We start from the raw sequence: 26,689 nt of genomic DNA, 5'->3' as shown, positions 1-26,689 counted from the left end.
ACTCCGTACATACTTAAGCCTTGGTTTTTCTGAACCGACGCATGCGACGTGTGAGATGTGAGGCCCGCCTCGCACAAATCCGGACTACACGAAATGTAGTGAGTGGTTTCTATAACTGCGAGATGCGAGATTTGCGCACCTCGCACGTCGCATGCGTCGGTTCAGAAAAACCAAGGCTCTACACTGTTGCGAGTTGCTTGGAGGCTTTAGGTAACCAAACACAGGACTCTACTCATAAATGACAGCAACAAATCATCACTCATGAGGCAAATAAGCTAGGAGATAATTTGGTAGGAAAATAATGTTAAGGAGCCTTTTTTGTAATTGCCCTCGACTGTATGAACTTCTGAATACTGGCAAGTCGACTGCTGTTAGACGCAGATTTAATTCTGGCAAATTGTGTGACTGTTGCCGGTAAAAATAAAATTGATCGAGAAATAAGTTGGTCCGCGTACTTCTCTTTCCCTCCATCTTTCCCTTTCCCTTTCCCTTTCCATCTTAAAGTCTTCTTCATAGAATCATTATCTGAGCTCCTCTAAATTGTTTTTGTAGCAAAAGCCAGAATGAAAGACGTCTGATTTGATTCTCAGTCAGTCGCCATTTTGTGTTATTAATTCTGTGTGAAGATCTAGTAATATTTTACTAAAATAAAATTATAATTCATGTGCATCATTTACTGTTAAACTGACTATTAGATACTGATTATGAAAAAAAATACGTCCAGTACTTTAAGGGAAATCGTTGTACATACATTATACTTCTTACAACGAGAAAGTGAAATGTTCAGTCACTGGAATTTTCTCATATTGCTTTTGCTCGCCATGTCACGGATATTATGCCTAAATTGCTGCCTGTGAGATCTGGCATATGCATATCTCTTGAGCACATATTCCTGCACCGCTGCAGAACGTGGGCGTCTCCGACTAGTATGAACGAGAAAAAACAAATCCTACGATTGTAAATCGAGTGTTTGTTAATTGCAAGCTCAGCAAAATATTATAGAAGGTCAAATCTAATTACGTACTTCTACCAAAGACAGCCGGCCGTGGTACGCAATATACAAAACGCAGTTTTAAAGCTGCATGATAGTTGCGATCGTCGCCTAAGGCCCTATGGCATGAGTATTTGTCGCTCGCGAAAGAGTTGTCCTGTGTTGTCAATAGAGTAGAAGTTGGTCTGACGTAATTTATATTTATATCCCATTTCCATAAAGCGTCCAATTATAATCAAGTGTAAGATATTCGAATTTTGGCGCTTCTAGGTGAATAGCTTTATTACATTTACGAGCGTATGTAAGCGGAACACCCGGGTTCAGATACAGACAAGACGAAGTGGAATTCGGGATAGAAAAGATCCTATTGTGGCAGGTTTTATCGGAATACTACACTTACTTACCCTGCCACTTTATCATTATTGTTTATGAGTATGACTCACAAGACTACTTGTCACCAATACTGCAACGTGTGGATTGCCACGAGTACATGGGGAATTTCGTCAACAATTGTAATAATTATTCTCAGAGTAAATGTTGACTCGGTTTGGTGCCATGTTAGTGACGACCGTCGAGAAAGGAACTTGAATAGAAATTGTGATTATGAAACATGGACACGTATCAGGGATTTCTGATTATTTTTGTTCAAGAATGAAGCGAAACCTATTAACGAAAATACGAAAAGACAAGATATTAATTTTAATTAATAATGATTATTTAAGAGTTATTACATAACTGCTGAAGATATACAAAAACACAAAAAAAGAGAGGAAAGGAAAAGATATTAAACAAGAAGAATATATAGAAAGAAAGGAGTATAAAATGTGACTTAGGATAACATTAATATGCTGAAAATATGGCTGGTTCACCGACGAAGAGAAGACTGTCGTACAGACGCTTAGCATGGAAGATGTCAGAATAGTCGCATCCTGTACTGAAGTCTTTGACAAATACAGGGACATCGTTTTATTTTTACTATCATTTTTAATATTAACCTGGCTATACCTTTGGATCAACGCCGTTTGCTACTCCCTTCCACGACTGGAGTTCGATGATACTGGCGTAATATACAAACAAATCACTTTACTAGGTATAGGAGGGAAGAAAAGTAGTTCATCCATTTACGTAAACTAGGAAATATCGCGCTTTTGAGTTTGATCATTTTCATTAGGTTTTTGTTTAATCAAAATACAGTATAGTAGCTATTAACAGTGAGTGTTTTTACTCACGAACTGAGCTGTCCAAGTGGACGTATTCATTATGCAGTGTATATTATACTATCTACAGCACATTAGCGTACAATATAGAGAATGAACTTAAATTGAAAAATAATCATAATATAGATATTTAAACACATTTTTGTAAATGGTGGCCGTTCATTTCAGTTCTAATGTGCATATTATCGCACTATAAACTATTGTACCTAATCCCAATTACCAGTTTCGTCCTTCGTACGAGTAACTCATGTTGAAATAATTGTGTACCTACTCTATAAAAGAGTACCTTACGTACTGTAAATTCAATCTTCACTTCTGCCCGATCCGAAAAGATAAAATTACTCAGACATGCTATCTACTGTTCGTCCAAGTGGTTATGTCGTAGGGTCGTAGAAAGATAGGAAATCACGTGACAGTTAATTACTTAACGAGGCCCTATTATTTAAGTTATTTTAAACAGTTGTATAATATAACGTAGACGTCCAATTCCTAACAGAAATTAATGTTCTCACAAAAGAGCTAACACGACAGCCCAGCCACTAGCTGGCGAATAAAAGCTGGTGGGGGAAGCCGGGATACGACGTAAGCAAATGAACGACAGTACCTGTGCGAAAATGGTTCAATACTGAAAGCTCTTTCGTCACTGGAAAACGCGAACATATTTTTGGAACGTACTGTTTACTATGATCGTAAGGCTACTATGACTGTATATGCGGTCTTCGTTCTGTGTGGAGGACGATTGAACTTCATTAGTAGAAGGGGTGGGAGTGAAGTACATTCAAAAACTCAGGTACAATAAAAATTGAAGTAAAAATAAAATGATGTCCCTGTACATGCGCAAATTGTACAGTCGTTTCTTTTGAAAACCGTCAACAGCTACATTGATTGCACTTAAATTGTTTACGAACAGACGCTCATATACACAATAGCTTCTGACGAAAAATGTCAGCAGTTACTTTGGTTGCAATGGCGAACGAGGCGAGGAATTTTCCATAACCGGCCACAACTTCTTATGGAAGATTTAAACTGTTAACGTCGACTGCACGAAGATATGTTCCCCACATACCACAGCTTTTAATAATAATAATAATAATAATAATCATAATAATAATAATCATAATAATAATAATCATAATAATAATAATAATAATCTTTTATTTAACTGGCAGAGTTGAGGACATGCGGCCTTCTCTAACACTCTAAATAAGTACCGGTAGCCTATATAAAACTTTCATTTTTTGCATCGCATATGAAAGCATTATTAATTTGTACTTCCAGAAATTATACATTGCCTAAAAAATGTAATCAAGGATGAGTAGAACGGAGAAAAATTCTCACCTGCACCGGGATTTGAACCCGGGTTTTCAGCTCTACGTGCTGACGCTCCGTCCACTAAGCCACACCGGATTCCTATCCCGATATCGGACCGAATCCTCTCAGTTTAAGTTCCACCTCTTGGGTTCCCTCTAGTGGCCTACCCTCATGCACTGTGTCATAGATGTATGACAGTGGCACATTGTCCACACATGTGCAGAGGTGCACTCGTTATGAGTGACTAAGTGGCCGGGATCCGACGGAATAAGCGTCTCTGCTCCACTCATCCTTCATCATATGATGACGCAGAATTTCTGCATGGAAATATCATATGTACTTCTGTACATCGTAATAATATATTATGATATGCGAAAAATAATCACTTAGTGATTTAAGACGGCGCTTATTCCACTCAAGATATCGAAGTTATCGCTGTCATAAACTAAAACTTTGTGTATCGCGCAGTAGATTTACTGCTTATGGGAGCTCTGCCCCGAAATTATTTGATTCTCGTCCATGTCAATATAAAGCCCTGCTAATAACTAATCTCGTCAGTTTTCTCAGCACAGGAATGATAAACTTCATCTTTAAAGTGTCCGAATCAGAAACATAATTCACATGACCAAGGTAGTAGATATCGGGGTGGTCTGGGTTACTCTATCCGGAAGCATTATTGAAAATGTTAGTACGAACATTATATGCAGTATATTTTGGATCATAGTCTTCTTGAAAGTACTAGTCTTGTTGAAGAATCAGTTTTTCGGCACTCTTCTTCAAATTTGCTTCTATAATATTCATACAAAGAAACTGATCCATTACACTATCAATGAAGACACGTTCTCCCACATCTGATGCCTCCATACGCGCCCAGATCGTAACACCACCTCCTCCATGTTTCACTGTACACTTGACAATTGCAGGATTCAGTTCGGTAGTTTGTTTTCTCCATGTTGAAACTCTATCATCATTAAAAAAAAAAGTATTAAATCGACTTTCGTCTAAAAAAAAGCTTTATTCCGGAACTCTGTATCTTTGATCATATATTCATTAGCAAACTGCAGCCTCTTCTTTCTGTTTTCTCCATTAATGTAGGGTTTCTTTCTGGAGACTCGGGCTCGACATTATCAGTCTTATGAAGTATCTTTCTGAAGGTCTTTGGGTGCACTTGTTTTCCATGATACTATTGAATTTCTGCTGCAATTTCTGATGAACTTATCTTGGGATTCTTCTTTACATTTTTAATCACCTTCCTCTCTTCTTTATGGGTAAGCTTATGTGGTCGTTCAGAACGTTGTTTGTTTATTAATGTTTTTGTAGATTCGTATATGTGGATAATGTTACAAACAGTAGGCCTATATCTACTCCTTTTGGCAATCTGTGCTATTTCATCATACGATTTTCCTTCCTCATACAAATTAAGGATAATCTTCCTCTCTTCGGTCGTTTCCGGGGCACCGTATTTGCGCCACTTGCGATAGCACCGCAACGTGTTTGCGCCACTAAGTCATATAAATTCAAGAACATTTTCTTCAGGTTGGTACCATGTTACGATGTTAGGTCACAATTTTTTCGTCCCATTTTCCCAGACTGTAGACTGACACATGGATGAAAGCGAAGTGTGGTTAAAAATTGTGATCTTATATTTTAATATCTTAAAACACGTCATAAAACAAGTGAAATTATTTTTTTTTAACTGAAGGCAGTCATATGAGGGATCTGTTTAAATAAAAAACGTACTTCACAAAAGCAATACGACAAATTTTGCTTCCTCTCTTTTTTTGTATGTGATATATTTTCTATCTTCAGCTATTTGTTTCCTATATTTCTTCTTTTTACGCGCCTGCATGTGCATTATATTAATTTTCAAATAAGTTTTTGTTTGAATGTTTTTTAAAACTGAAATGATCTAAAAAATGCTAGGGTGTGAGCTGTAAAATGAGGCGTTGCAATTTCTATGAAACGCCTCCCATGCCTTGGTTGTGCAAATGATTTCAGACGACAGCTCGGCCCATATTGTAGGAGGGAATGCGGCCTCGTCAGATATGTAGTAATCTACAAGACAGTCGCTAAACCAGAGCTGCAGAACTGGGGAAGAGAGGAGTGGAAGCATGGGGAAAGAGTTTGTTACCCCGTCCACAATCGTCGGCCTTCAATGACGTATCTGTGACGTTTCTCTTCTTCTCCTACCATGTACAATGACGCGAGGGTTGAAAGGAAGGGATGAGTTACGTGCTTCGTCTTGCGAGGTCTGCCACAAATGTAGCACAGTTCTGCATCCCTGCGCTAAACTGTTCAATTTTTGGACATGTTGGCTTAATCTGTCATATCAAAAACATAACAATCACCTACTTCTTGTGGAGGTAAATAGGACAAACCAAAACCATGTGTAAGTCACTTACTAGCGTGAGACGGATTGCCTTTGGACACTCTTGCTAGGCCAATACCCTACCAACTTCACACACTCAAAAAAAAAAACAAGAACCACATATTTAGACAGAATGTTGGCGCAAATACATTCCCCTAATATATAGCCGTATTTGTCAATTACAAGCAAACAACAAATCTGGCGCAAGTGCATTGCACATGTTGTTTCTTTCCCCTTCCGTCCCATTTCAACTAGTGGCAGATATTAGTCTCAGGTAAACAACTGTACATGCACATAGAGAAATTCTAGACAGTACTGATGACTGCTGTTTTCTTTTATGCGGATTTCCCTGGCTGTTTGAATATTCATGCCCCAATCCTCTAGTAATGAAACAATTTTTTTTGTGTTATTATAAAATGCTTGAAATTTAATTCAAACGTGATAGATTAATGTATTACGAAGAATTGTAATGATAAAATGATTAACTGAAATTAATTAACTGAATCATTATGCTGGTGGTGTCCTAAAGTATGGACATCGGAAGAGTTATTAATTTGGAAACACTGTGATTTGCTGATCCGGAACCACGTCGCGCTTGCACGTTAGCCCGCTCATCGCCGCGCCGAGAGGCCACTATGTTTGCTCAAGCTATAGCCATTTAGAGGTTCTGCCTCATTAGCATTTCGTCGAGAAGCCGAATCCTTGAGGAGGACTCGGGGTGGGGCGTAGGATGCCGGAAGCAGCTTAGCGGCGCTCGTCCAACCTCGGGGGAGCTCATTACGAGCCGCTCAAAGGAAGCAGTGACGTTCATTCATTCATTAGCTCTTGAGTTTACGTAGGCCTACACTCAACCCTCCAGATATGTTACTTATTATTTCTTTATATTTGATTTATCTACCACCTCATTCTACTGCCGGGGTCTGAAAGCATGAAGCTTTACCCCAATGTCCCCATGCAACATTATAGCGTTTAAAAGACATAATTTTACCAACTACTTCATTTATATATCTAGGCCTATTACTGCTGCTACTTTGAAGCGGTGGAAAAATTCAAATATCTTGGAGCAACAGTGACAAATATAAATGACACCCAGGAGGAAATTAAACGCAGAATAAATGTGGAAAATGCCTGCTATTATTCGGTTTAGAAGCTTTTGTCATCCAATCTGCTCTCAAAAAAGATGAAAGTAAGAATTTATAAAACAGTTATATTACCGGTTGTTTTGTACGGTTGTGAAAATTTGACTCTCAATTTCAGAGAGGAACAGAGGTTAAGGATGTTTGAGAATAAGGTGCTTAGAAAAATATTTGGGGCTAAGAGGGATGAAGTTACAGGAGAATGGAGAAAGTTACACAACGCACAACTACATACATTATATTCTTCATCTGACGTTTTTATTTTAGTTTAGTAGGTTATTTGTGGATCGAGGAGACGGCCTCCAGATATGGAGGGTAGCTGTGAATATATTGAATAAGCAGTCGCGGACAGCCTATGAGGGGTGGTCCTCCAGCTTAGGGGTTGGGCGAAGGGCTAACAACCCATCACCGTAAAAAACAGCTTGTTACGAATACTTCAAATAAGCCTCGGAAATAATATTAAAATGGATTTGAGGGAGGTGGGATATGATGATAGAGAATGGATTAATCTTGCTCAGGATAGGGACCAATGGCGGGCTTATGTGAGGGCGGCAATGAACCTCCGGGTTCCTTAAAAGCCAGTAAGTAAGTAAGGTTATTTTACGACGCTTTTTAAACATCTTAGGTTAAAATTATTCGATTATTGTAACATTACTCTCTCATAACACTACAATATACAATGCGTTCGTGAATGGCTACAAAAGGTGTCATGTATGATACGCCGAGGTGTAGTGTTCTTTCTCTATGTGAACAAACATTATTTGGTACTGGTGTCTTCTGTTACAGTGATAACCTCAACTATGGAGTCCAGTTTGCACGTAAGTTCGTCGATGCTCCAGAAAGAGTAAAACCTTCTCCAGAAGCGAAGAACAAGAAGGCTTGGAGTGTCAGAATGAAGATGAATCTGCACAACAATGAAGCCGGTAGACAAGTAAGTGGATGGAGCCGTGGCCCAATCGAATCATATTTGGATTTGGCTCCTTCAATTAATGCTTACTTGCATGTAAAACATCCTTTTTCAAAGCTAGATCTAGGTGAAAGGGGTAAGGAGAGAAAGGAAACCTAGTCTTTGCGCCAGTTGCAGAGATTCAGCAAAGTCAATTTAGATAGCCTTTTTAACGACTCCAGTTAGTGTATTTCTTCTTTCAGCTCATCCCCCTCATCCGCAGACGAAGACGTACCAAGTCTTTGAAAGTCGTGTGTGCTTCAATTCATTAGTATTAAAACATGTAAAATATATTCGTCTATAGCTTCCATTCCCTACTTATATCATTCCACTACGTTACATAAATTCCATTCTACTCTGTTGTCTTTCGTTTCTACTGTATTACATTCTAGTCTACTCTACTGTATTCTGTTCTACTCTATTTTATTCTATTCTACTCTATTATAATCTAATATATTCTATTCCATTCTAATCTATTGCAATCTGGTCTGCTCGTGTGTTCCATCAACATCATTGTATTCCATTGCGTTCAAAATGGTATTTAGTTGAATACTGTATCTATATTAATCAATCCAAGACTCAAAAAGAGTTCGCGAAAGAGCAAAGTGATATTTAATTAAAACCTCAACTAGTGCGATATTTGGTTCCTGGGTGTAGACGTTTAACCACTCTTTAAGCAAATAAATAAAACTGATATTTTGGCAGTATTGGATTTCTTGCAGCATGTACAGTAGTGGCAAAAAAAACGGACCGACCTTTGTAGCTGATTTCAGAGCCTTGTTCACTCCACAGCACGATAGATTGGTAACGAAGACTTTCGTGGTTCGAATTCTGCCTGGGAAGGAAACATTTTTTTGTTCCTTATTCAAATTTACTCCCAATACTTTTCGATTGCAGCGATATTTTACTACTTATTTAACTTATTATTCCCAGAACATGAATTTTACCAGCAGTCGAAAAGTATTGGGAATAAATTTGAATAAGGAACAAAAAAAGTTTCCTTCCCAGACAGGATTCGAACCACGAAAGTCTTAGTTACCAGTCTATCGTGCTCTAGAGTGAACAAGGCTCTGAAATCAGCCACAAGGGTCTGTCCGGTTTTTTTGCCACTACTGTACACTGTCTGTGCGCTAGTGAAGTGCTCAAAGACCCAGACTATGTAATATTAATGAATACTTCAATTTTTCATTTCCAATTCTTTCTTTTGCATCTTAATTAAAATAATCTAAACTCTTGAATAATTTTATACTGTTATTACATGTATGCGCTCTCCTCTAGACTCAAGAGTTGCAGGTTCAAATCCGGCTGAGGTCCGTGAATTTTTCAGGACGCAAAAATCCGAAGCGCAAGTCATCCGAGAGGGACTTTAAGCAGTGTGTCCCGTATTGGAGTTTCTCAGCACGTTAAAGATCCAAATCCTGAATTATAGCCTCTGGACCAAATTTCTTCTCTCTCACGTCCTAGTAATACCTCAGTTGCATACTAGGTAGCGTTTGAGGTATTGAAACCTCCATTATGGAGGTACCTACAATTCCGCATAGGAACGACTGGTTAAATACATACATACTGTACACGCACGCGCGCGCACACACACACACACACACACACACACACATACATTAGATGTATATTCTATCCTTTACTTAGAGAAGTTTCAACATGTCTCGGAAATATTAAATTAGTTACAATCGTAGTGATAGTTTGGTGTATGCGTGAAATGGAAGCCCGTAAAAGAATAGAAATAAACAGTAGTATCATATTATTGAATTAAACCAAGAAGAAACAAATGTAAATTAAATGTGGTGGCGATTCGATTGTAGGACCTAATGCATGTCAGTCTAATATATTACGGAATACCAACTGCATGGGTTCCACGCCGTGGCGTCGTGGTTCAAGGCATCCTGCCTAGGACTCGCGTTATGGAATGCGCACTGGTTCCAGTCCACATGGGGGAACAAATTTTCTCATGAAATTTCGGTCAGTGTATGGGACCGGTGCCCATCCAGCATCGTGATGCATTTGGTGAAATAGGTAGCGAAATCCGGTTAAGAAAGCCAGCTATAATGGCTGGGGGGATCATCATGCTAACTAGACGATACCTCCATTCTGGTTGGATGATCGTGCGCCTCTGCTTCGGTATGTGGACGTGAGGCCAGCAGCCGGCTGGTCGGTGTGGGCTCTTAAAGGGGTGTACCGCCACGGATTATTATTTATTATTACCAACTGCAAGCGAAGAAACCTAACGTCGGTACCTGGTGAAAGTATTTTTTTTAAACGAGTGACCGTCGACAACTATAGCCTAGATGAGATCCATAGGGCGGCGGTGGCGGTGGCGGTGGCGGTGGCGGTGGCGGTGGCGGTGGCGGTGGCGGTGGCGGTAGTGGTGGTGGTGGTGGTGAGGACGGGAGAGAAGGAACGTCGAATGGAAGGGCTACAGGCAAAACATAGGGCAAGTTTTCACTTACGTCAAAATTTTAAGGTAACATATTCTGTAGATTTTTCAAACTATCCCTAGAAGCCTATTGGGTCTGTTAAGTGTGGTACGTCACTACTTCAGTTACAGTGGTTTTTTTCTCTCTCTGGTACGGAGGAGGGACACGAATGCTTGCACTGCAACTTGAGGCTTATTGTGCTTACCACACCTATTCTGTGAATGACTGGGTAGCCGAACGGCCGCGCTTCTGTACAAGTAGAGCACGCTTCATCGTGATCTGAACCCGGGCTATGGTATGGATGATGATGATGATGATGATGATGATATGTGAATTAATGATGGCGAGTTGAGTCCAAGGTCCAAGTCTAAAGTTACCCAGTAATTCTGCTTCAATTGGTTGAGGAAAAACTTTGGAGCAAAACCCAACCAAGTATAGCTCGCGCAAGAAACGATTACCGAAAACCAATGGTGACGTTGCTGTCTGTTTTGACGTGTGTATGTAGGCACGTCGAGGGAGGAGAGGTGCGAGCCGATAGAAGTACTGTCTCTTCCAAGAAGGTGAACAAATGAGGACATCGCTGTGGAAATAAAGAACGTAGCAAGAGAAAAATTCGAAGCTAATTAAATGCGCAACATATGTTTACGAACGAAATTATAATACCGTGCGATACAAGACACGCATTCACATGCAATGGAACAAACTAAAGTCGTAATGTAACTATCACAACACAAGACTGATTCCATCGATGTCATTTCTCTTCCGACTGTACCCTTGAATATCATTCAAATTATCTCGTGACCTTTCCTCTCGCCAGCTCTTCCTTACCGCAGTGTTTCATTCGCATTCCTTCCGTCGGTAATCCGTGGTTGCGAGACCTATAACCAGGATTTGAACCTAGGCCCGCTCGTTTCACTGTCTGACGCGCTAACAGTTACTCCACTGCGTTGGACCTAAGTGGGTATACCTTAATTATATTTTCGTTTCCATTGCCATGTCACATTGCACCATTCCTTCATTAACATTTAATAGTCTTTCCGCACGTAAGCGGTTTTTAGAGGGACCATAAATAAAGACTTGGATAACTAAACTACACTACTACAATTTGCAACTGTTTCAGAGTTCTACAATGGAGCTCCTGTGTGTATGTGTGTACAGTAATATTTAATGAATGGGCTTATTACGTAAAAATATATTTATAAAATAAACATTGGCTTGAAAGGTGTGTAAATAGAGAAGACTTCATGACACAAATGCAGTCCCTTAAATGACACGATACGCGTGTATTGGATGTTAAGCACGTCTCCCTATCTAATGGATGGTACTTTAAAAGGCGCGAGTGTTACGAGCTCACATCCACTGTACGTGTTAACAGACATAAGCGTAGCTCAGTCTCACCAAAAGGACGTTGTTTGATATCCCCGACTATGCGACATTTCTGACAGATAAGTACAATTATTACTTTCTCATTTGAAGTACCGAGAGAAAGTGTATCGGCTAACTATATGAAGAAACTATTCCGAATCCTGGAAATTTTTCTAGCAACTCACTATAATACATTAGCCACATGCTTTGTTTTGCAGAAGAATACAATTATTTTTAACATTTGTGCCACAAAATAATACAAATGACCTTTAAAAGTGAACATAAATTAATGAAACAAGTGTCCCACTTCACTTACTTGTTTGCGATGTCTCATTTAACAAAGGTAGAGAGACAGACAAAATTTCGACAAATATGTAGCACGTTGAAACTAATGTTACGTAATAAATCCAGGAAAGAAACACGTCTTAAATTTTATAAAGTCATGGCTATACCCACCAGTGTCGTTCAATGTTGGAACATGAGATGGGATATCAAGATAATTACAAACTTCGCCTTACTCTATAGGCATCCACCAATACGTAGAAATGAGCCATTTAAACAAAATTACCGAATTCGTTGAAAACTATAGTCCCGTCGCTCTTATTTCCGGCAGCCAATCACTTTGCAAGTCGTCTACATTTAAACGTGTGCGTCTTGTGATTCGCTTCTAATTACGTTATGCATTTCCTAAGGCTCGATAAATAGTTAATATAATCGCCCGCCATTTTGGCTCTTTCGTTGGCGTTCGCAGAAAGCACACGACGTTATTTGCCGCTCAATTATTTGCTCAATTACAGTGCGTTTGATTTATTATCATAGGAGCTAGGACATGCTAATGTTTAACGGTGTGGCAAATAGAGCCCTCGTCTGGTAGCTCGGCAACGAAAGAACAAAAATGGCGAACGATACTATCTACCTAGATTTTATAGAGCCTTCACTTCCTAAGGTGTAAGCAAAGAGGAGGAGTCACGCCAGGAATAAAAACGTCGCGACTATAGTACTGTATATGGTCCTTGCCGAGTCTCTGTAGTTCCTCCTGTCCTACGCCTTTGTGCTTTAGCTGCATACGGATGTCAGGCATATATATATATATATATATATATATATATATATATATATATATATTGGAATTTACGTACTTCTGAATTGAATAGTGGATGAAACATATCTATTATACTTTTTAGGTTAGTATTATTATGGTGAGTGATGCGCAAACATAACAGAAACATGACTTTAAAAATTGTTACGCTAGTGAAACAGTTTTATTCCATTACCAAAATAATGGAGAAAAAATGACTTAGTGCCTTTTAACAATGACCGACTCGTTATGAAAGTGAAAATTGTCAGGATTATTTACGGTACCTTCCTAATTTGGTCTTCTTATGTTAAATATATTTATTTTAACAATATTTCCGTTCTCGTCCTCGTTGTCGTTTCCGTTCCCGGTTTATTGTGAACCAGCCTTAAGGCCGGTCTTCACGTATCTTGAATCTTACTAGCTTTTGGCTATTTTATGACTAAAGTGTAAGTTAGGGTCTAAGTTGTGACTCGGAACACAAATTCTGCGTTTTATACCTACTGAAGTCGGATGTAAGAGAAAGTGAAGTTGAAGTGATGTTTCTAAATACGGCCCTTGTTTCACTTTATGAAGTTGGGTGTTGTCCGCGGTGCGTCACGCGGAAATAGTTATGCGTTTTAAAATAATTTTATTATGACTATTACACTCTTACTACGTCATACTACTTTTGACCAATAAAACGGTACGAAAGGACGTATTTCAACCAATCATGGCTGCTTATCGCACAATTTTATCGCGTCCCTAGCATTTGTTTAATTTTATCGCGTCCCTAGCATTTGTTTCTTTGTTTGCCAACATTTGAAACTGCGCTGGTCTGACGTCAATATATATATATAATTACAAACCACTCCAGTCGATGCACAGCAGTTTCAAATATAACTCGCATTGGCATTCAAGAACAAGAATTAATAAAAATCACTGATCATACCTACAGTATGCATCTTCTGAAATCCGATGTACAAATAAATTAAGAGCACCATTCGGGAATCCTGAATAAGTTGAATACACCATGTAGGCCTAAATCAACGAGTTCCAATTCTATTACGCACACGTCCAATATAACATCAATTGAACCACCAACCACATTCAAATTTGAAAATTGTACATTCAATAATTATTCCTTTAAAATTATTCATGTTTATTTTTTATGTCATCGTCGTTAATTAAAACTTTTCTAACACTTGTGTATATTAGTTAGGTTATGTTATAGCTTCTGCTATATGATATTATGGATAGTCACGTATCAGAGATTGTTTAATATTAAGATTTATTGAAAATCATTTGTCAAGTGACGTTGATTACTGGGATTCGGATAATTGAAGTGGAATGTTGCATTTTAATAAAAATGAAACTAAATCAACAAAGCCTTCTTGACTAGTAACATTGATTTTCTCTAGATAAATCAAAACGTCTAGTGAGATTACTTTTGATTATAAGTGAAGCAGTGGTAAAATTACGTCGGAAGAAAGTCAGTAAGCCGTGATGTGCATCAGGAAACACCCTCCTTTTTGCAATATAATTTCCATTTTCACACCTCGGAATCTGAACCCAATTCTGCGACAGAGAAAAAATATTTGAAGAGCGTAACTTCGAACTTGCCTTTTTTTGCTGAGAAATTGAGATAAGTGGCTGAGCTACATGTTATTCGCGGTGGAATCTGTAAGAAGGTCAAATTGTAATTATGTGATTAACTTAAGGAAGCTACAATTTCCTATTTCATATTCAAATGAGAGTTAGAACCGGTTTGCAAGTTGGAAAGTGTTTCAAGTATTCCTAGTTTTATGAAGATGAATAATGTGATCCAGTGACAGCCGTGACTTATAACAAGGAGTGTCCTTATTGTAGAAGCTTGTTCTCTAGTCAACTGTCCGAAGACAGGTTTGTATCTCATAAGTGACACCAATAAAGCATCACTTATGAGGCGACTAAGCCAGGAGATAATGGTATACGGTGGCCAGTTCCTTTTCTCCTCCATTGCATATATCGCTGAATAGTATAAAAAGATGGGGGAAAAAAAGAAAAATTAAGGAATGGCATTTTAATACTTGTAAATAAATATAGTTGAACTTTATGGAACGATGTATGCCGTGGTCTGTTGGCGCTGTTGCTACGGCCCTTTAACCCGGATAACATCGTTCCATATAACGCCGGCCGTGAAAGCCTACATTCCAAGACAGTTGAACTTTGTCTATAGCGTCATAAATAGGGAGCGGATTTTTATGTGCTAAAAATTTAAATATATTTATTTTTTGTGTGCTGAAAAGTACGAAAATATTTGCTAAAAATTAAAAAAAAAAAATATTTTTTTTTAATATGACAAAAGTACCTTACTTAGCTTGAAAAAAAAATATTATTAGGTACTCACCAACCACACTTTAGTGCTAGTAGTTGGCCGAGAATTGCAGTGAACAGCAAAGGTCATCTCCAAGTTCTCCATCATAAATGCATGCCGATTATCTCTGAATAACGTCAATTTCACCTACAGGCACATCCTCCAATACTTGAGCAACTTTACACATTTTTTTATATCCACTCTTTTTCCCAAACACATTCTGGAATTTGTCCCTTAGTAATTGTACTTTTGAACCTGGTAGCGAGTCTAGTTTAATTTCCACGGCACGACCTCTCTGTTTCAGACAACAGGTTTTTGGATGTTTCGAGTTTTTTATGGTGTCACACAAAAAGCTTAGATTTGCTAATAGGAAAGCCAAATCGTTTTTTAAACAACCATCTTTCAGTATATCTTGAAGGATATCGATTGACGAAGCCCGATAACAGGGAATCACAACAAGATATACTGCCTTACTTGATAGACATGAGCGAGAGACGAGAGATTTCTTTAAATTAAATAATGTTCATACCCAGCTCTTATCTGTTGTGTTTCACAAACAAAGCGTGGAATGAAATCATCTTCAGCAACAATAAACATTCCTAGTTTTGTGTTACAAGATCTCTCCTCCTTGTTCATGTTAATTTATTCTCTAATAATAACACTGGTATGCTGCCTAGCAGTTCTCAGAACTTAAGGCGATACTATTACGAAAATGGATCATGGATACACCACACAGTGCTTAGAAACACGAAGCAACCAAGAATTCTTAAAAAGATAACGTACTGCTGAGTGATATAATTGATTTAGTTTTAAAATATTTAAAAGTTCTTGTAAAAAAATTATTTAAGTAAAAAAAACTCCAAGATTTATGTGTTTATAATAGATTTCCTGAAAATGTGTATTTACATAATTTTTTTATGAAAATATGTGTTTTTATGTGAAATAAAATTCGGGATTTAAACTTGAAACTTCATGTTCGGAATTTTTAACCTTGTTAATTGTGTTTTATCACACGCAAAAAGAATATTTAATTACATAGGAATCCGCTCCTTAGTCATGAATGCTATCAAGTAATTCCTCATAAAGCACGTGCTTGTATTCTTGCTTGCATACACCAAAAACACACGTACACCCATGCGCGCGCACACAACCATTAGAAGTGTTCGTCTTTTGGTGCCCTGTGCTATTCATGTGTCTTTTATAACTCAAATACTCTGTACATTTATATGTGTTTCTCAGACTAAAAAATACAACTCTCCAATCTATACCTGTTGGATACAAGTCTTCAGCCAATGGATTATATATAATTTGAAGGCACTTGTAGTAAAAGAGGCACCACCTGGAGGCACTTGCTTCTCTTGTCCTATCCTGATGACGCCCATGATGCTAAGTAAACTCTCAAGTTCAAAAGCGTCGACAAATAACACTAGAGAAGTGCTACTATCAGTCACTGTACAAAGTTTTGTAATTGTGTAGTGTTCGAGCCAATGTAACCTAAACATTCTCTCTCTTTCTTTATGTTAATCCTTCTTCCTCTTTCTTTTCCTTCCAGGATCCCTCATTGCTCTTTATCTTTCAATTTTCTTAGCTTTGCTTTCTTCTCTTCTTTCCTTGCAATTCTTTCTTCGTTTATGCCACTCTGCGCTCGCTTTGTTCAAATTCTTGCTGCCTTTATTCGTTTTCTTTGTTGTCTATAATTCTTCCTTTTGTCTCGCTTGTTTTCTTAGTTCATTATTTGTTCCTTCTCCCTTCGTTTCTTTCGTTATTTATATTTCCACTTTAGCGTCCCTTTTAAACTACAAGGCTCATTCAGAGACGACGAGACTATGGACTGTCAATAACGAAAGCGTAATGGAATTATTTGTTTGTGGAAACCGAGTACATTCCACTCTTACTTTAAGATGCTACAGTCTCTCCCGTTGTCACGTTCTTGTTTCTGTTATTGCTTGGGATGTTTATATTTCCCCATTTACGAAAACGGAAGTGATGATCTTAATGCAGTGTACATTAGAAGTGTATAGTTTCAGAATGTTACTCCTCGAAAATCAAGACTACTATCAAGCATGGAATTATAAGATAACATATAAGTATACAATAAATTTAAACTTGCCTCCCTTCCATTTCAAAATAAACTCCTCAACGCTGTATAGTTTTGACATAGTGGAAAACAAAGCTAAAAGCTATGAATGCCACAGTACGTTAACATTAAGTGGAAATCATTCCAGTTATTCGTTGAAATTTAAATATTGGAATACAATCTATAGAACATCTCCAAAACATTTGTTTGTAATAAAATAAAATTCTAAAAAATAAATAATAATTCTAAAAATAAATAAATAGAAATATTAATCCAATGAAAGAAATTTCAATTTTATTGAAATTCAAATATTCGAAGACCGCATATACTACAATGGCATCTTGAAAACAAAAGATTCCACTAATAATTATTTCTAACAAAATCGCTTTCAGAATAACCGTAATACACAGGAATAAAAATTAAAAAAATTGAAAACCAAAGATTAGGCCTGTAACATAAATAACATTATGAATAATGGTTTAAATAGCACAAAAAATAATTTGGAATCAGACAACCTCAGAAGTGAAGAAAATTAAGCAACAGATTGAATTTCATATTCTGGAATTTTCACGACACAGACTACCACGGGGGATAACAAGATCACCCCACATGAATAAAGCGAATTACTTCTTAAACTAAGTGATTGCTATTCTTAATTGAAAATGTTAATAGACATAGACCTAGATCTATAACGAACAAATACTTGGAATTTCAAAAATAAATATGGAGAAAAATGGAAAATAGTACTCAAAAATCATCAATGGGTTGGTAGCAGGAGGGTTAAGGAAATGTAAGCATTCTTACGGAATGGAATTGGAATGAAAGTAAAGCCGCAGCTTCCAAGTTCGAAATCTACTATCCTAAAAAAATCTGAACCTGCTTGAGAGGACTGCAGACAGAATTTACGAGTCAGTCCCCCATCCCAAATTCTTGTTTAGTTTCTGAGAGCCAGCATATCGATTGAGATTGCAGATACATCCGTCGACAACGTCACGTGAAACTGCAGAGACCACTGAGAGAGACAACAGGAAACAATGACTTGATAATATGGGTCAGTAGAGAGCATTGTATATGGGCCAGAATGGCGGAAGGATACTCGAAATAGTCCACACCTGTGGAGTAACGGTCAGCGCGTCTGGCCGCGAAACCAGGTGGCCCGGGTTCGATTCCCGGTCGGGGCAAGTTACTTGGTTGAGGTTTTTTCCGGCGTTTTCCCTCAACCCAAAAATGAGCAAATGCTGGGTAACTTTCGGTGCTGGACCCCGGACTCATTTCACCGGCATTGTCACCTTCATCTCATTCAGACGCTAAATAACCTAGATGTTGATACAGCGTCGTAAAATAACCCAATAAAAAATAAAAAAAAAAGATACTCGAAATAAAACTATGTAAATAATGTAGTATAATTACTGGTTTGATGCCACACTTCATCCAGTAAAAAAATACTTTCTGCGAAAGGACGAAGCGATAGGAGTGAGTGAATCTGTAGCTTTAACAACACACCTTCTGTTATCTGCGGTACTACAGCAGTGATAGTAAAGGGGATTCTGAGAGTAAGCCTATTGAGCGAAGCAACCGATGGAATGCAGACTGCCCTCCAGGAGGTATGCAAGTAGGCGACTAATCTTAATTCTTATCTCAAAAGATTAAGAAAGTACGGTTTCAAGTAAACAGGAAGTAATAAACATATTCAAAGACTCATATGGTCTGCATATACGCAAAACATCCTATCGAAGAACTAAAGATTGCATAGGAAATAAGTAATTTTTTGTAGTTATTAATACTTTAATTCGATTGCATATTACAATTGTTGCTAAGGGACAATTTCAGTTAAATATTTTAAGGATAACATAAAATTATTATTTTAGCATGTATTTATCTGGTTCAGAACACAAAGCCTTCTGATTCTTTTAAATTTGACTTCATAATTCTAAGATGATACACAAAATAACTTTCGTCCGCTTAAACTTAATTACCATGTAAAAATACACTTATGAATAAATGAACTGCCTTGCAAAAAAAGCTCACACTATCTGAAATTTCAAAGCCCATCCCATTTTATTTTACATACGGGGTGGACCATTTAAGTTGATACTGTACAATATCTCCAAAACTAAGCGTTGTAGAAATAAAAGTCTTGAAGAAAAGTTGCTTGATATTATGGGGGAAAGTAAATGCCATTTGTCGTGTTTTATTTGGAGGACGTTGTGTTGGTTATTTTAGGGTGAATTTAATTTGTTTAAATAGGAACCTATATACTTTTTATGTTGTTTTCTCATTCCTCACAAAAAACTTAACAACTTTTGTATGAAGCACTTTGCAATTGTTTTTACACCAATGTAAATAACAGCAAAAATTATGAATGGCTGTGTACGAAGAGCGCAATGAATGATTGGACCCATTCGAAACAGTCCAGCATCACAGTAGGCGAGGGGGCAATGAGACATTGTGTCCGTTGTTTTGTAACCATTTGTGGACCATTTAATTGATACTGTCCAATATCTCCAAAACTAAGCATTGTAGAAAGAAATGTCTTGAATAAAAGTTGCTGGATATTATGGAGGAAAGTAAATACCATTTGCCATATGGGAACATGAACATAACAGCAAACATACTTGGTAACCATGGAAACATAACAACGACGCCATTTCCTCATAGTCTGTCGTATACTTCAGCGCTCCACGATTGTGTTCTGTTTGCAAATCACGTAAGCATAAGCATGAAAGTTTGAAGTTTGCAAACTTTCATGTTAACGTCTTACGGTAATGTTTATGTCAATGCTTATGTGAATCATTGTGAATGATCCCATTTGGTAGCCTGGGCGCAAACTTCTGTGTTTATGTTACGGTTATGTTTAATTTTCATTGTGAATGGGCCTTTAAACGACTTGCATGGAACTGATGGTTGTTACTCGGCAGTGCTGCTCATCGGAGTGATTACTACCGCGGAGGAATCAGAGATTACGAATAAAGCTCTCCACTGGTGATCTCCGGTACTACCGTAGGTGGAACATGGGACATACGGAGGGATGCGGGGGTTCGGAGCGATGCGACAGTTAGCTCAAGGACGACCGGCGCGTACGGTCTGACTGTAGTTGTGAATGGAATAAAATGGCACCACATCGGATATCCGTCGCATGGAAATTCTTTAATTTAGTTGAAGGTAATAATAAAGTCGCACACTGTAAACTATGTGGGCGAATTTACTCTAAGGGCGGTGGAACTTCGAATTTGTTAGACCATTTGAAGCGATCACACAATCGCGAACTTGATGAAAACAATTACGCAAAACATTTGAGACGATTTCTTTTTAAATTGTTTTAGTGCTATTGTTTCCAAAGGCTCACAGTCTAGAAAAAAAGTCTTGAAATTTCTCTAAAACTTAACTTTCGAGGCAATAAAAAACATATGAAATATTTACAAGACGTCTTGAGTTATATTTTGCTGTTTAGACAACTTGAGTTATATTTTACGGTTTGGATTAAAATATTTCTGAATGAAACTAAAGAAACATGTGGTAATAATATAATTACAATTATCCTTAAGTTGATATCCACTTATATTTTTATTACAGAGCAAGAGTGGCGCGTTTTAGAAGAGGCAGTTCAAATACTGACACCCTTTAACACAATAATCACAATCCTGTCCGGTGAAGAATATGAATAAATTATGTTGGACAGTAAACTTTAACCCATTGATATCCCACGTTTCTTTTGTTCCATTCTGAAGCTTCCTTAATATATATTACGTTAACTAAACCGATTAGAATAATAATTGACAAACCGTGTTTGCGATTAAACGAGAGTTTCTAGGAGAATTAAAGTATAAATGTTTACATTACCTACTGAAAAGCTTTACTTCTGCGTTAGTTTTGCAGTTAGATTGAATGTTATTAATTTGATAAATGACATAAAACTAATATGTCTTTCCACATATAGGCCTACTATGAATTTCAAATCTAGAAAAAAAAATCTGTCAGCTAACGTAGCACTTTAAGCAACACAAAAAAGAGCCGAAGAAAGAGAGAGACATAAACATAAAAGAGAGAATAAACAACAACAAATTACAACTTAATTTAAAAGATACGCGGACGTCAGAGGACTCGAATCACTACCTGATCCAATTAAAGCAATGCTCAGCGGAAAGTGTATGTCTGCGCCTCAGCACATATACAACCTGCGCGGCATCAATCGGAGGTAACCGGAGGTCTCCGATTGAAAGCGCACAAATAACCGCTTCGGAGAAAACCTAATCACAAGCAGCACTATTGCTCGGTAATCGCTAATTGTAGGTACGTACCACAAGTGGATCCACCTGGACTCGAAGGCGACTGCAAGTACACTAACGACAGATACAAGGAAACCGTCCTACCGTGGAAAGTAAACAAAACAACGGACACAATGTCTCATTGCCTCCTCGCCTACTGTGATGCTGGACTGTTTCGAATGGGTCCAATCATTCATTGCGCTCATCGTACACAGCCATTCATAATTTGTGTTGTTATTTACGTTGGTGTAAAACAATTGCAAAGTGCTTCATACAAAAGTTGTTTAGTTTTTTTATGAGGAATGAGAAAACAACATAAAAATATAGGTTCCTATTTTAAAAAATTAAATTGACCCTAAAATAACCATCACAACGTCCTCCAAATAAAACACGACAAATGGCATTTACTTTCCCTCATAATATCAAGCAACTTTTATTCAAGACATTTATTTCTACAACGCTTAGTTTTGGAGATATTGTACAGTACCAACTTAAATGGTCCACCCTGTATATTCGAAGCTTGGCTGCATGAATTTAATAAAACTAAGCAAAGTTAAATAATTTTGGTACATGTTTTCGAACACATGTAGATAAAAGTCATAATTCAAGATAGTTAAAGAAAATTCTTGGAAAATTCGTTAACAAATTTTGATATTATGGGCTACGTACAAAATAGTTCAAACTGATTTTTAATGCGAAAACACTATTGCTTGATGCAAATGTCGCACAGGTAGATGCAGCCGAAAGTGAAAATCTTCTCAAAGAGTACCACAAATTTAAGAGATGGAACAAAAATCAAGAATATTTTCTTAATTTATTAGTTTTAAAAAATCTTTTTCAGAGTCGTCTACTGCTCGGGAATAATGCTTTCAGCCTGGAAGTGGAACAACAAACTGTGAAAACTTCGATACACTTTCCCTTTAACTGTCTAATTAATCATCAATCATCAACTTCAGACATTAATAAGAAACTACTAAAGCGCTTCAAAATATCTCATGTCCTGTATAGTGCATATATATAACATATTGCCTTTCGATGGCGGGAACATAGGTACTCCCTGACGGAGATTTTAGTAGCCTACCCACAAGAAATATAGTTACACTTAATTTTCGACAGGGGCAGAGGGACAAGTGGTAAGCTCATCGCCTCAAACGTCGCCTAGTATGCAACTAAGGTATTACTAGGACGCGAGAGAGGAGAAATTTAGTCCAGAGATTCTAATTCAAGTTTGGAGGTCTTCAACCTGCTAGAAAACTCCGACATGGGACACACGGCTTAAATTCCCTCCCGGAGGACTTGCGCTACTGATTTTTGCGTCGATCCCAGCCGGGTTTAAACACACAAGTCTTGGATCTAGAAGAGAGCGCTTTCCCTAGACCACTGTGGGAGACTGTCAGGTGTATACGGCATTAATGTTTCGGGTTTTGGTGCATACATTAAGGATGCAACGGAATCATATCTCGTGTTTTTTTAGTGTTATATATCCGTATTATCGATTAATTTTCAATGCATTAATTAAGGCGATGCGCTACTGAAAATAGTTTAATTTTGACCAATTTTATCTTTTTTTTTATTTTCGCGCTAAAAATTTACGGTTTCATGGAAATTTTATCTCAATAGCTTAATTATAAATATATGTTTACATAGTTAGTAGAAGTTGTGTTAATGTACGGGTTATGTGTAACCAAAAATTTAAATTGAATTGCCTCAAAAAAAATTTTCTACGCTTTCAACGACAAGTATTCATTTTATTTCTCGGTGGTTAAAGCTAGAGCGATGAAATTTGGCATACTTATTCATTAATATCTCTGTTGTAAAATGAAGCATTTGATTGGCTGTATTCAGCATAGTTTTATTGCTAGAGAAATTATACGTAAAGAAGTATTTTTTATTAATATTTAAACATTGAAGAAATTATATTTTTTTTTACAAATGAACAATGTTCCATTGCACAATATGCAGTGTTACCTTTAAGAAAAAAATTAGATTGCAAAAAATATATATATATTTTTTTAGAAATAGGATTTTCACGAAGAAAATTAAAAAAAAAATAAGTTTTAATTTTTCGAAAGTGTTTATGAGAAAAGATTGAAATTTACAATGTATGATTATGATATTTATATGAATATTCAGTAACAATTTCAATTCTCTAGCTCAAAAATTCAGGATTGTGGGAATTTCAATAGCGCATCGCTTTAACTCGGGATTAGATGCCTTCGAGGTAATATTTGAAGTAGGTTAGGCAGCAATCCATAGTTTCATCTGAGTATTTTCCCAAGTTCTTCATAGTGCAGTCTCCTACAATTCCGCGTATACTTAATAATATATTTGGTACATCTTAGCATATGAGTTAATTCTGCATTCCCATTGCTGTTTCCATAATGCATTTTTCTCGTAATGTAATTATTTATGAGATATTTAAATTACATTGCATTTCTATTCGCGGTGGTTTATGATAGAAATTTGGAGTTCGTAGGTACTTTGTTTTGAGGGGTACCGTACCTTGTAACCTTCATCAAATAATAGTGTAGGGGAGACTGTTGTACCTTTAGCATAGTGTACCTTTGAACATTTTTTGTTTTTTAATTTTTGCTGCTACCTAGAGGACTCAAAATGAAGTAGATTGCAGAGAAAGCCGCTAAGTAGCTCTGGTCGTAGTTTCAGTTTGATTTATTGCAAAGTGTGAGTTCCGTGGGCAAAAGAAGTTTTTTTAGTACCAAAAGTAAACATTTCGTTCATTGATGTATGTTTTCTAACACAAAACCAGATTGCATTTGTTAATATCTTTCAAGTACGATGTGTTCCCTATCATCTGGTGAGTAATAACATATTTTAATTTCCATAATTTATTTGACTCTCTAGTTTCGGAGCCATATTTGTTTAAACGTGCACCCTCTTGTACCTTTGAACACAAAACATCTTGTACCATGGAACATGTTCCAAATTACACGATACTATCGGTTTTTGTTTTTCTTTTATTTTAAGGTCATGTCACGAAGTAAGTCTGGAATTAAAGAGGTCCCCAATTGATTCGAATGTCTTCAAGAAAGCTGTTGAAGCAGTTATTCCTTCTCCAGGAAATAAAATCTCAATCAGGGAAGTCTGCTCTGGTTTATGATTGAAAATACATTTTAAATATGATTGACAGTTTTTACAGCTATATTCCCACCTATATTCCATGTGTTCCAACTTACAAGAGGGTATGTTCCAAGGTACATGATCCTGTTGTACCTTTGAACACATTACATATCTCTTCATTTGAATCGCCCCATGCAGAAAGGGCTTCAGTCCATTAGACCTGGTTTTGAGAAAACTAAGGGAAACAGTCTGTACTTTGTATTCCTTTCTGCATAGAACTCTGAGCCTGACGCTTCAGTTTCTGTCTTTCCAAGCATTGGACTGAATATCTTTCTGCACAGGCTGATGGAACCATCCATAAAGATATGATTTCCATCGATATCTCGTTTTTTTTTTTTTTTTCAAAATTTGTGACTGAAGCCCTTTCTGCATGGAGCAATTCATTTTATTTTTTCCATCCTTAATAGATCTGTAAAGCAGGAAAATACATACAGGAAGTTGTAAAGGAATCTTCAATAATTATTTCAAGCATTTTTTCATTTAAAAAATTTCATTTCCCAAAATTAAAAAAAAAAAATAAAATGTGAAAAGTGTTTAAAGGTACAACACTCTCCCCTATTGATGTTTATTTTAATAACTCTTTTTGTTTAATATTTATAATCTTATCACACGAAGAAACTGAGTGGAATTCTCGTTACTGGTAAGAGTCAAGTAGGCTACGCGATTATTATCCAGAATTATAACAGCAATATGTCCGCACCCCAGCAGCATGTAATCGTGTAGATTCTCTCTTATTATCGCTAATTGTGATATAGTGCAAAAGGGATATTATTAGAGTGGCGCCCCTGTTTAAGCTGCACTTGTGCATCGTGATGGGCGCACTCCGCTAATTGAGAGTTATTCATCTGAAGCTTTAAATCACATGAGCATATCGGGCTTCGTTCCCCGCAGGGCAACATTTTGTATTGATGAGATTTTGTTCGACGGAAATGTATATCTTCTCCGTCCCTGACACTGCAACATTGTTCTAGCTGCCAAACTCCGAAATTAATGAGGGGATTTTGGTCGTGTTCAGCTACAATTTTAAGCCTCCTACATTTGCAGCATTGTTGAATTTTCATCTGGAGTTTCAGCACAAATTGGTCTGTCTCTGGAAAGCACTAATAGTCATTCCCTTCATATTTATGGATTGTGGCTGATAATAAAAATCCAGGAAAACAGAAAGGGTTTGGAATTCAACGGATTACATCAGTTGCTTGTTTATGAGGATGACGTGAATATGTTAGGAGAAAATCCACAAACTATTAGAGAAAACACGGGAATTTTACTTGAAACAAGCAATGAAATAGGTTTGAAAATATATCCCGAAAAGACAAAGTACCGTGTGACACAGAAGTTAGTTGACAAATGGGAAATATTACTCTATTTGGAAATACAATTATACAGTATGTTCACTACCGCAAATGTTCAAAATGTACCTCTCCATTTACTTGAAGACAATACCTCACTCGATCCTGACATTATTCTGTCACGCTTAAAAGTGTTTCAATGGGAAGTACTGGATAACATCAGTGATCCTTTGTTTCAAGTCACCTATAGATCTATGCTCTGTCTGAAATCAAGGTCTGGTGACCGTGGAGGCCATGACTGAGGTACGCCTCGTCCAAACCAGTGCACACCTAACATCTCATTTATTTTCTGGCGAACTGTTAGAGTATAATGTGTCATGGCCCCATCTTGTTAAAACCACATTTTTATCCGTTTGTTCAGTCGCAAATCATACAGAAACTCCATTACAGTGCTGTCCAGCAATTCCCCATATGTGTGTTAGTTTAAATCTTTATCAAACAAATATGGTCCCACAACCATATCACCTAGTACTTCACACCACACCGTAACTTTTTTAGCACCAGGGTTGTTAGCTTCAAGCATCCATTTTGGGTTTTCTTTGGACCAATATCGTCCATTTTGTGTATGAGCGTGTCCATCCAGAAAGAATAAACATTCGTTACTAAACAGAACATGCTGAAGGAAGGATCGATGAGTACACAAACGCTGTGTGCTCCAGTTGCAATATGTTCACCTCTTGAGTG

The 26,689-nt window shown here is 37.3% G+C and overlaps 1 protein-coding gene across 2 annotated transcripts in view; it reads left to right on the top strand.

The window, feature by feature from the left end:
• Window positions 1-26,689, top strand: part of LOC138707585 (protein Wnt-16-like) — a 292,155-nt gene that overhangs the window by 241,478 nt on the left and 23,988 nt on the right. For both annotated transcript variants that reach the window (XM_069837190.1, XM_069837191.1), the window contains exon 4: window positions 7,810-7,954. In XM_069837190.1, the coding sequence (XP_069693291.1) occupies window positions 7,810-7,954 (145 nt within the window). The remainder of the gene's footprint in view (window positions 1-7,809; window positions 7,955-26,689) is intronic.

This window comes from Periplaneta americana, chromosome 10, assembly GCF_040183065.1.
Source record: "Periplaneta americana isolate PAMFEO1 chromosome 10, P.americana_PAMFEO1_priV1, whole genome shotgun sequence".
Classification (NCBI taxonomy): Eukaryota; Metazoa; Arthropoda; class Insecta; order Blattodea; family Blattidae; genus Periplaneta; species Periplaneta americana.
Note: the sequence above shows the minus strand (reverse complement) of the source record. Positions and strands in the feature narration are given on the sequence as shown.